Here is a 12439-nt window from a genome sequence, read left to right as displayed (position 1 = left end):
CATTTTGTTTCAATCACAGACTAAGCTGTCTTGTAACACTTACTCCAGATCTACAGAACTGTAGAAAATATTGTTAAGTCTTGAATATAAACTTTATTCTCAGCCATAGATTCATGCTGTTTGGAAACTAAGCCTCAGAGAATCTAGACTTAGAGTCAAAATAAAAAAAAAAAAAAAAAGTTGTCCCATGGGGAAGATATTATACAGACAACTGCTTCTTCACTGTGCCAATTGCTCAAGTTTAGAGACACAAAAACTAAGCCCCTACAATCTGCAATGCCCGCGTGGGTTCAATATAAGTGTGGCCATCAGACTCTGCCAAACGAACATGGGTATAATACCCATCTCACTTTCCTTACCAGCTTTCTTTACAAACATCCCACCTAAACTCATAAGATACTGTAAACTGGTTACTTACACTTTATAAATTAGTTTACATGCTTATTTTGCATAAAATACTGCATACAGTGACACGCAATAAATTGAAGTGTCAGAATTTTCAGAATCAATTTATTAATGTACTTACAGCTCTCTGGGCTACTGAAGCAAACTGAATAAGACAAGGCTTTTATTTATATATTTAATGTCTCTGAAACTATGTAGAATGCAATTTAGTATTAAAAATACACATGGACTCACTCATAATTAAGAAACAAAAACCAAATGAACTAAGTTGACGTTGGGATTTTTCAGGCCTGGCACTTGAAGAAAGTCAACCTTTTTTGGGAGGACGGGGGGTTTAATATCTACATTTAAGAAAGGCATAGAAAAACAATCAGTATAGCCATTCAATTCACTCAGGCCCAAACCAGACAATGAGATAAATTCACCTTGGATTTATACTGTTATAGACTCTGACAGAGAAAAGGCTGCAGTTAAAGTCACGATGGCAGAAAATGGCTGCAATTTTCCTTCCACTATGGTGGAAGGAGAAGCTTGGAAGATGGTAGCCCAGACCAAAAAAGTATGCCAGTGAGAAGGAAGCACAGCCATTAGCAGAGCTCTTGCAAGCTCTAAATAGTTACCCCCTTTCTTCTCTAGGGGAAATCCTGAGTGCATGATTCATCACTTACTCTTGGACCAAATTCTCCCTTCAGTGCAATGTAGTTCACTGGTGTAGGGTTCTCCACTTCTCTCGGCCAGTTTTTGGGAATCTGGCTTGATATTTTTAAAACTAGTCCCTTTTAATCATATGTAGTTACAGTACCACACTGGGTCAGCTTCTTTATCAAACTCAGATTTCTGACTTAGCCCCACAATTATATTTACACTTGCATTTCCCCTTTTTAATCCTTCCCTATACAACTGCAACAGAGTTGAACGCACATACACAAGTGATCTTAATTAAGCTTTGATTCTCTTTCATCCTCTCCCTGCTGGGTAAGATTTTGACTTGCAACTGCGCATACACGTTTCAATGAGACACCTTGCTAGGGCAGGGAAAATACACAATGTGAGGTCCTAAACATGGCCAAATGTTGTGCAAATCTTTGTTCAACTCTGCTGCAAATCTTAAGGCCTGATCCTGAAATTGGCTCCATTTAAGTAGACCCCTGAGGCCATATAGAACTCAACTGAAGTCAATGGAATTCTATGCAAGGGTTCCCTCTTGTTGAGCCAATTTAAGGCCCCTTTCCATTTTTGCAGGGTAAGTGGAAGAAAGCCCCAGCTTTTGGAGACAATTATGTGAGAATCTCAGCTTCTATATTTAACAACAACAACACACCACACACAACTACTTCTGTTAAATTGTTTCTGCTTTGGAGTTCAACCTTTGTGTGGCTGCAGCTTTCTATAATTCTCACTATTTGTGCTTAAATCGGGGAGAGGTAAAAGGCAGGAAATTTTACTTTCAATCACTTTATCAAAGTGTGAAGCATAACCTGGTTTTTAGATAACAGATTTTTAACCTTCTAAAAAAAAAAAAAAAAAAAAAAAAGCTTGCCAAAGAAAATTGAAGACAGTTGTATGTGATAACAACATAAGAAAGGCCCACCGGTCAGACCAAAGGGACATCTAGCCCAGTATCTGTCTACCGACAGTGGCCAGTGCCAGGTGCCCCAGAGGGAGTGAACCTAACAGGTAATGATCAAGTGATCCTCTCCTGCCATCCATCTCCATCCTCTGACAAACAGAGGCTAGGGACACCATCCTTACACATCGTGGCTAATAGCCATTAATGGACTTAACCACCATGAATTATCCCATTCTCTTTAAATGCTGTTATAGTCCTAGCCTTCACAACCGCCTTGGGTAAGAGTTCCACAATTGACTGTGTGCTGCGTGAAGAAGAAACTTCCTTTTATTCGTTTTAAACCTTCTGCCCATTAATTTCATTTGGTGACCCCTAGTTCTTGTATTATGGGAATACGTAAATAACTTTTCCTTATACCTGATGAATGTTGAAATACATTTGGGAAACTTACTGTCCAGAACACTTGGTGACATCCAATACATCTTGATGTTCAATTCCTGGGAAGAGCCATTCAGAGTAAAACTCTTGCAAGACACTCCAGCAACACTAAATGACCTTTTCTTTAAATGACATGACTGCAGTTTTCAATGACAGATTTCAACTTAAACAAAATTAAAAAGTAGACTGAATGAAAAGAAAAAGCTTTAACACCAACAGAGCAGAAGGAGGAGGCAGATGGAGCTGTCCATGTAAGAAGTGGATAAACTGTATCATGTACAGTTTAGTAAAAAGTTTTATGGAGCCATGACCTACTCACTACTGGATCACAACTTGTTTCAATCAACATCATGAGCTGTATCAAACTTCAAATGAATATATCAGAAAATGAGATCCCTACTACATATGCTCTTCACTAAACCCTCTGCAGGTAGACAATAGCAAATACATCTAGAACAGAAAGAGCAAGGTCAAATGTAAACAGCTGCTAATGGTTAAAAAAAACCTATTTTATGTAAATTGGTTAAATATCTCAGAATAAAATTGGTTTAAAAAAAACAAGATACTTGGCCTACGGACAGTGAGGTGGGTGGTCTCAGCATAAGTCCCAATGGATGTGTGTCATTATGACAAAAGCAATCATTGTAAAAAGGGATTCTCAAAAAAGTCTCAGTCTAATTCAGTCTTTATGGCTCCCTCTCTCTGACTCCACCACCAATTCAGTGGCCTCTTTAGTTCAGAACTGAGAAAAAAAACCGATGGTGGGTACTTGCACTCTCACTAATTATACTGTATCAGTTCTGTGGATAGAATGCTGCAGTGCCCACATCTGCTGAACTGAGACCTTTTGTGAACAGTGAAGTAATCCTCGCTCCCTTTCCTTCTTTTAAGATAAAGAGTAAAACAAAGCACAGTTAAAAGAGCAAACCACACAATAATACTCCCTGCAAACTGCACATCTTGTGACACATACTGATACTTCTCTCAGGCTAGGAAGGCACTCTGTTTCACTTCTCACTCCACACTGCAACCAATGCGTACTGCTATCAATCACATCAAACTTTTCACCTCTCGAGTTAGCATCAAAATCTGTATTAGTTGTAAGTTTCTGAGTAATACTTTTGGCCAAAGATAGTTTGATAAACTATGATATGCAGTTACTCCATAATAAATTTAAAGTAACTTAAAAAAAATAAACTCGGTCTGCCAAAAATTAACTGTGGGTTTACTGCCAGGGGAAAAGAAAGGGGAGGGAGAGAGAAGAGCAGAGGAGAGGATAAAAACTGAATACTGTGGTCAGACTTGTGAAAACACACCATACGACAACATATGTTTTGTCAGTTACAGCAGACTGCGTGACAGACAGCAAAACCACATTTCCGCACTTTTTTTTTTGTAAATGCTTCTGTGGCTTTTTGCCACTGAGCAATACTATGGTCTACCAAAATGTAGCCTATGGTCTTGTTAATTTCATCTTTATTTAGCTAGGTCTATAATCTTGCCACCCTCTTAGTCAAACTGAAAAGGTTTCGGTCAAATGTTCATAGGAAAACTACACATCGACATTAATATATTTTATTCATACACAAATCCATGACGGTTATGTCTATTGTTTTTCAGATTGGTTTGTACATCTATAATTATTCCTTTTCATAAATACCACCTTTCCACGACAACTAGAGACTCAGTCCAATTATTACATTTATATTAAAAAAGTTCAAGCATATGATGTGAAAATGTGAAATCACTGAATACCTACAAATTGTTTGCAAACTTATTTATGAACAATCACTACCTGTTACTCAAAAAAAAAAAAAAAAAATCAAGGCAAGAGTGATGTGGAGGAATGGGTTTGATAACTTGTAGATAGTTCAGAGTATGTTTTCTTTGTGTGTGTTTCAGTACGGGATATGAAAATAAGGTGAAAAATATTAGCCTTGAATATAAAATAAAAGAATTTAAAATTATTGAATGCTTCTGAAAGGTTGCTGACCTCTGCTCTAAACTCACCCTCTACACCAAGGGTCAGCAACCTTTCAGAAGTGGTGTGCCGAGTCTTCATTTATTCACTCTAATTTAAGGTTTTGTGTGCCAGTAATACATTAACATTTTTAGAAGGTCTCTTTCTATAAGTCTACAATATAATTGTTGTATGTAAAGTAAATAAGGTTTTAAAAACGTTTAAGAAGCTTCATTTAAAATGCAGAGCCCCCCAGAGCGGTGGCCAGGATCCAGGCAGCGTGGGTGCCACTGAAAATCAGCTTGCGTGCCAAAGGTTGCCTACCCCTGCTGTACACATTAGCCCTGTTTATATTGGCAAAAAGGTGTGATTCTCAACTGAGTCATCCAAATCTATTGAACCCTCCCTTTAACATCTTTAAGAATATCTGGTCATAGATTAGGCTTTTTTTTTTTTTTTTTAAATCATGTAAACAGGCCATAATGTAAATTAGCTGATACTAGGGAGAGGACAGTACCAAACACAACTGTTTCACATCCTAATTTAGCACCCTTCACAGCAAAGTAGCCAAGTGATTACCAGATATAAAGACTGATCTTCTTACACCTAGAAGTAGGCCCTGACAACTTTGAGACACAGTATCACCAGTGTGGGAAAAGCTCACAGTAGTGGTTAAGAAGAGAGCTTCAGATCTATCAAGCCAACATCTTTCACTACCTGTTAATTTCAAAATCATCATCAGTGCTTATCTATGAAGAGATCATAATGTAACACTCACGCAATACACAATGGAATCTCTATAATATCATATCTCCCTCCTCCGATGCCACAGGCAAAAGCAGTCCCAAGACTAACTCTTTTGTTTTTAAAGTATAACTCTTTGCAGTACCACATTTAAATATTTTATGCATTTTGGGGTCATGAAGTACTTCTGAAAGACTAAAATTGAAGTCACATGTATTCAGCTAAGATTTGTAGTCTTCCCTGTTGCCCTACAACAAAGGAGATTTATTTACAGTTTTAATTATCATTCTCCACATTAACCCCTGCAAAGAAAAGAAATAAAGCAAGAGTCCGTTACAGCTCCATGTTTTTAAATGAATGAGAGAAATGTTACCAACTGGTTAAAGTAAAGAACTGGGAATCTGGACACTGGCAACACCACTGACTAACTGTGGCTAAGTATACAGAGACACAGAAAAGTTAAATGAAAAGCCTACTTTCCCCATCTCTAAATTTGTACTGCACCACCACCTAGAGGGTACCAGTCACAAGTTAAGGCCCCACTGTGCGATGCACTTTGCAGACATTCACCAACAAGTCCCTACTCAGTGAGGTAGGGAAGTACTGTTATCCCCATTTTACAGATGGGAAAATAAGGCACAGAAGCCAAGATTTGCAAAGGTGTTTAGGTGCCTAAAAATACAGCTTTTGAAAATCTGTATCCCTGGCTCTTATTGAAATCAATGGGAGTTAGGTGCTTAATCTGCTTCGGTGCTTCTGAAAATCCCACCAGGTACCTATCTGCAAATTTAGGCACCTACATACCTTTCAAACCTGGTGCAGAGAGACCAAGGGATTTGCCCAAGGTCACATAGGAAGCCTGTGGTGGTGCAAGGAATTGAATCTGGGTCTCCCAAGTTCCAGGTCCACAATGATCCAGCAGTCGGTAAACGAACATTACAGATGCACGATGCATCAAGATCTTTAGAGGAAAGATATAAGCACTATTTCAAAATGAAAGTTACTCATTTGTGCCACTAAACTTAAACTTGCAATGCTAAGCAAGTTACAGTACTCCGTTTTCGTAAGAAAACCACAGAAGCTCTCTCACGTACCCCACACTAATTTCAGGAGTCATTTTTTTGCATCTATAACTCTAAATCACCAGCCTTCCACCACAAATTTAGCTCAACCTTATGTTGCCCAATATAATGTATACCTTAGAGTGTATTTTCCTTTACAAGTATGTAGGCTAAGAGTATCCCAGTAGTTTTCCCACTAGTCCACAATGATCCATCAGAATCAATGTAGAGAGAACTCCCCCCAAAATAGCAACTGAGTTTAAGACATAAAACAGAGCTGGGTCGATTGCACCTATACTAGAAGTATACTATTTTGTTTGTAGGTAGGGCACACAAATCCATCCATTGTAGATCTGCTTTTGAAAAGACCTTCTTAAAAACGGGGAGAATTCGAACATTTGTATTTTGCAAATGAAAGGCCTTTAAAGTTGGTAGGGTAGACCAAGCCTTAGTTATGTTGGTATAACTACATCACTCAAGGGTGTAGATTTTCTACACTGACAGTTATATCAACCTACCCCCAACCCTTTTGTAGAGAGTGCTATGTTGATGGGACGACTTTTCCCATTGACACAGCTACTAAAGCTCTCCCGATGGCGTAGGTAGCATCTTCACTAAGCTCTACAGCTGCAGCACTAAGTGCAGACATGTCCTAGAATTGCTGAAGTGTAGCAAAGTGGGCACAATGAGGTTGCTAATGCCTGTTTGAAAAACATATTGATATATTCAAACTCAGCTCTCTCTTCCAGTACAACAGAGACCCATAACCTCAGAAAATCCCACCTCTTATATTATTCTCATTTGGACTCCATTCATATTCCCATTACATACTTCAGAGACGGAGATAGAAGTTTGTAGTGCTAGCTCTGAATCTATGTTCAGTGTAAGAAAACTTAAGCAAAAATGCAATGCAGTTTTTTGTTACAAGAGATGACAAAAATGTCACCAGAAGAACGGTCTCAGAGATTTTAAGGATGCAGCATATAGGACAACTGCAGGTTAAAAGAGATCTCTTATGCTGCCACTTTTGCAATTGAAACCACAATCCTATGCCACAGTGATGAGGGTGATACAGATTAGTCAGACAAAGAACTGTTAAAATTTACTCTAGAAATGTGTGAAGAATTCCCATTTCCACATGATGTCTGGTTTATAGATTCATCAGCAGCATTACCTACCTTGTATAACCGTTAACCACAGGGTGGAACTGACGAAGAGAGGATGCAGATTAAACCAGGCATTAGAAACAGACAGACACTCTCTTAATGCACTGATTGAAGCATATGTAGTGTATGCTACACAAAGCCTATCCAGTCTTCTGGTAAATGCTATGGTCTTAAAAGTAGATATCTACTTTGTACCAGGTCACATTTTTTTGAAATTAAATAAACCAGGCAGTAGTGCTGTTGTGGTGGACTCTCACCCTAGTTCTTTTTTACATTCAGTTGTATCACACAGTGATACAGTGCCCTCTTTCAAAGAGGGCACTGTGTAGCTGGAGAATTGTCATAGAAGGAATGGTACTGCAGGGACATATGAGACGTGAGGTGAAAACTTATCAGTAATTCCCTCCAGTTGTTCCTTGTTCTGTGTCTCCTCCTCAGACCAAGAATCCAGCATGGACTTTTTGATCAAACTTACATCTTAGTCTGTTTTTACATTTGGACAGGGAATGAATCTTCAAACTGGCATCTCTCATTTCCCACCCTCTCCTCTCCCCACAAAATTCACTTGGTAGAAGACAGAAGAGCAAGTGTTTTTAGTGTTACACTTCATTGATGTGAAATATAGGATGGCATTGTTGGCCATGATACCAAATATAACTTGATAGCACTGTACGTGCTGAAGGACTGTGTTTTAAAGTGAATGTTAATTTAAGCCATTTTAAAATATATGTCCTCCCTCCCCCCTATATTAAATTCATATTTTTCACTTCTAGAGCCCCTTCCATTTGAGGATTTCAAAACAGTTTCAAATGTTAACCAGTTAAGCCCCACATCCCTCCTGTCATGTAAATATTATCACCCTCCTTTCTGAAACAGCGGCACAAACAAGTTAAGTGATTTGCCAAGGTCACACAGAGTGTTCACAGCAAGAGAGATGGGCTAGGATTCCAGATCTCCTCAGTCCCAGACCTGCGCTTTCAGTTACAAGATTTTTTTCCTTGATTCAAAAAAGAGGGTGAAAAAAAAAAAAAAGGTTAAATTCTGACAGAATTAAGATTAACAGTTCCAAAATGTATGACCCATAGTCTCTCATAAATGGGGAGTGGGGGAAACCCACATCTCTAGACATCTGGCATAAAGGACAGTGCCACCACAATGATCCTTCAGAACCCATGTTGCCACAGATCCGCTGGCAAAATCTCAGGAAAGCCACTCTACTACTGGGGTCCTGCAGCCATCAAAAATCCAACCTAGAATCTAAATGAATCTTCAAACTAGACTTCAGCCCAGAAGCCTAAAGTCCACTCCCAAGCTACCTGTGTTTCAGAACTTGAGTAATATTTTAAAAAGCTAAATCTTTATTGCAGTGAATCAAAGAGGCCCTAGTACATGAAAGATCAAAATTTTTCTCCCCCTCAACTCCAAGCTATCCAGTCATTCCAACAATAGTTGTGATTAATTTTCAAACAGTTATGTTAAGTGTGTGGAGAAGAACATTCAGAGTGGCTCAGACCTGCTGAGTAGAGAAATTAATACACCATGATCTCCCTTATCTTACAATTTATCTATGCAAAAGAGCACTCTGCGATGGAAGCTTAGTGGCCTTGGAGTTCAGTCCCCATTTCTCCTTCTCTGATGTCATCACACACCCAGCCACACCACAATTACTTTTCAGGAAGCCTCTGTCTTAATTACACAGCAGATATGGACTAGAGCTGCTTCTGTCCCCCTGCCCCCACTCTGCCTTTCCATCGCTCTCCAGTATTAAATTCTAAATAACTTTGGCTGTCACTGATTACAAGTACCAAAATGTTTTATTAAGTCTTTGCAAAGAGCATATGTCAGCCCTCTTGTATTTTGATTTGTTGATTCTGGGTTCAAACTCTGAGAAGGGGAAAGGGGTCTTTTTGCTTTCAAAAAAATGCCTTTCCAAGACAGTAAGTCTGCATCACTAGCTATGGCTGCAGCTGAAAAAACAGGTGATGGATTAACAGCAGTATTACCATATTCCTTATATGCTATTCTGGTGATCCCAGGGGGTGTTAGAGTGCTATTAACTACTTAGTGCTCCCAGGTTTTTATGCTAGTGTTGGAGGTTCCTATTTAGGTTTTTTTTTTGCATTTTCAAATTCCTCCATAAATAGACAGTGGCCAAGAGGCAATATAGACACTAGGGGAATCCAGTCACAGAGGTACATGATAAATAAGTTAGAAGTTTATTGTGATTGGTGTAAGAGGGATGAAAGTAATATTTTTAAAAAACAAATGCTTTCAGAGAACACACACACTACACCCTGCAAGCCAAAAAACTGAATCTGGTGGCAGGACATTATGCAGATGGTACACTTTGCATAGATTGAATGGGATACTCAGACTTCTGCTCAAGTGTGAGATACTCTATGAAAGTTTCAAGCAAATACAAGAAAAACAAACAAAATTTTCCATTGCCAATGTTCCACATCCCAAAACACAAGAGTAACAGGTTTTCCCTCCTTTGAAGAAGTTGAATACAGTCCAGCAAATGTCAAAAATCTTTGGCTGGATGAAATCCTGCAAAGAACCCATTTAGACAAGGCAACAAGAAGAAGCTAAGAGAGTACCTTACCATGCATGTTGTGCATGCTGCTTTCTACCACTGAAAGCAGAACTGCGGAGAATGTCATGACAGCACAAGATATAAAAGCACTTGCAATACAGGAGTGAACAAGAAATAGTAGAACAAATATTTTAAGGATTTTTTTTTTTTTTTTGTCTTAAATGACTATAGCCTCATATGTTTTCAAAGTACAAGAAATAATGACAAGACAGCAGTTTACTTATATTTTAACAGCGCAAACCCAGTGTTGCCAACTCTCATGATTTTACTGTGAATCTTACAAAATTTGATGTTTTAATTAAAACCTCTGCCTGCTAAACACGGAGTGGAATTCACAAGAGATTCTTGGAGAAAAGCTTGAAAATGTAAGCTGAGTGCAACCTGAAGGCTGAAAAACCAGAAGGCAAGTAAAACAAAAGACAAACTTCACTGGCCTAAAAATCATGAGATTTTTAAAACACAGCATCTTGATTTTTGGGGACCTGACTCATTATTCTTCAACATTGGTCAATAATGTATACCATACAAATGCATAGCCTTAAAGGAATCGATTCAAGTTTACTGTGCAGACTGTAATTTTGACATGCCTGACACAACTGTGTATTTAAACATCTCAACAACACCCCAATAGTTTTCCGAGCTAAAAAAATTATGTATCTTTCCTCAGCCTGGAAAGATAACTCCAAGAGGTCTAAGTCTCACACTCAGAACAAACAAAAACTATTTAAAGCTCTGCTTACCATTTGTGACATATTTAATTACATACACGTTTTAAATTAAATTAATAAAAGTTAGACAGCTGTTCCTTCTATTTCACTGGAATCCTTCACACTATACTGAAGAACACAACTAATTTTAAATAATTTGTATTTCAAGTTCAAGAAAATAGGGTTACCATGAAAGTGGCTTTGAATCAGTGCAAAAACAATAAAAAAATTATTCTGCAAAATGCTTTTTTCTTTCAAAATTTAAGTTGTGATGTTTATTTTTTAGTTCATGATAGAGCAGTCAGCCTAATTTTGATACCTGTTTAATTATTTGTTCCATTTTTTTCCAATCAATAGGGTTATGAGGAATAGCCAGTATAGATTTGTCAAGAAAAAAACATGCCAAACCAATCTAATGTGGTTATTGGCCCAGTGCCTGGGGGAGCAGAAGATGTAATGTACTTTGCTTTAGTAAGGCTTTTGACGCAGTCCCACGTGACATTCTCATATGCAAACTAGGAAAATATGGTCTAGATTAAATTACTGTAAGGAAGACCGACCATACTCAAAAAAAACAGTTATCAATGTTTCACTGCCAAAAAAGGGGGGGAGGGGTCCCACAGTGGTCAGTCCAGGGTATGGTACTGTTCAGTATTTTCATTAATGACTTGGATAACAGAGTGGACAGTATGTTGATAAAATCTGCAGATAATACCAAGATGGGAGGGGTTGCAAGCATTTTGGAAGCAGGATGAGAATTAAACATGACCTTGACAAATTGGAGAAATGGTCTGAAATCCATAAAATGAAATGCAATAAAGACAAATGCAAAGTACTACATTAACAAAGGAAAAACCAAATGATCAGCTACAAAATAGGGAATAACTGACTTGGTGCTAATACTGCTGAAAAGGAACTGGGGTTATAATGGGTTACAAATGGAATGAGTCAATGTGATACAGTTGCAAAAAAACCAAAAAACAAACTAATATTCTGGGCTGGAGTCTCATATAAAGACATAGGAAGTAATTGTACTGCTTCTCTCTCACTGGTAACGTGTCAGCTGGAGTACTATATCCAATTCCGGGTGCCACACTTTACAAAGTATGTGGACAAACTGGAGGAAGTCCAAAGGAGAGCAACAAAAATGACAAAAAGTTGAGAAAACCTGACCTCTGAGGAATGGTTTAAAAGACTGGTCATGTTTAGTCCAGAGAAAGACGACTGAGGGGTGTGTGGCCTCATAATAGTCTTCAAATACATTAAGGGGTGTTGTCCGACCACCAGTGGACATGGAGAAGAAATAATGGGCTTAATAAGCAGCAAGGGGAATGTAGCTTACATATTAGGAATTTTTTTCTTACTATAAGGGTAGTTAAGCTCTGAAATAGGCTTCCAAGAGAGACTGTAGAATCCCCATCATTGGGGGATTTAAGAACAGGGGCTGGACTTGATGACTTCTTTAGGTCCCTTCCAGCACTAACATTCCTATGATTCAGTCTCTTCTAAAATAAAACTAGTTGAGGCTCTGTTTATTCAGCCACAAAATAAGGTAATTATGCTAGTTAACAAGTATCAGTTATCTTTCTTCTAATCCCTTCACATCCATCACCTCACAGATGAGAGGACTTTCTGGGACCCAATGACAGTAGATGTGCTCCATCTGTGGATAATAAAGAAGTGATTTCTGTAATGATCACAATCAGATCATTCATAAACTGGCTCAGAGTGACAAACTACCTGATTCTCAATTATTTTACACAATATTTAAGTATATTCTGCCAGAAAGTGA

The 12439-nt window shown here is 38.3% G+C and overlaps 1 protein-coding gene across 8 annotated transcripts in view; it reads right to left on the bottom strand.

The window, feature by feature from the left end:
• Positions 1–12439, bottom strand: part of LOC116834810 (transducin-like enhancer protein 4) — a 117603-nt gene that overhangs the window by 93928 nt on the left and 11236 nt on the right. For 4 of the 8 annotated variants that reach the window (XM_032797119.2, XM_032797120.2, XM_032797123.2 and 1 more), the window contains exon 5: positions 12260–12310. The exons of the other annotated variants lie outside the window; for them this stretch is intronic. In XM_032797119.2, coding sequence (XP_032653010.1) covers positions 12260–12310 — 51 coding nt within the window. The remainder of the gene's footprint in view (positions 1–12259; positions 12311–12439) is intronic. 8 annotated transcript variants of the gene reach the window in all.

Source organism: Chelonoidis abingdonii, chromosome 6 (assembly GCF_003597395.2).
Source record: "Chelonoidis abingdonii isolate Lonesome George chromosome 6, CheloAbing_2.0, whole genome shotgun sequence".
NCBI classification, from domain to species: Eukaryota; Metazoa; Chordata; order Testudines; family Testudinidae; genus Chelonoidis; species Chelonoidis abingdonii.
The sequence above is the reverse complement of the archived record's forward strand: the minus strand, read 5'-3'. Positions and strand labels throughout refer to the sequence as shown.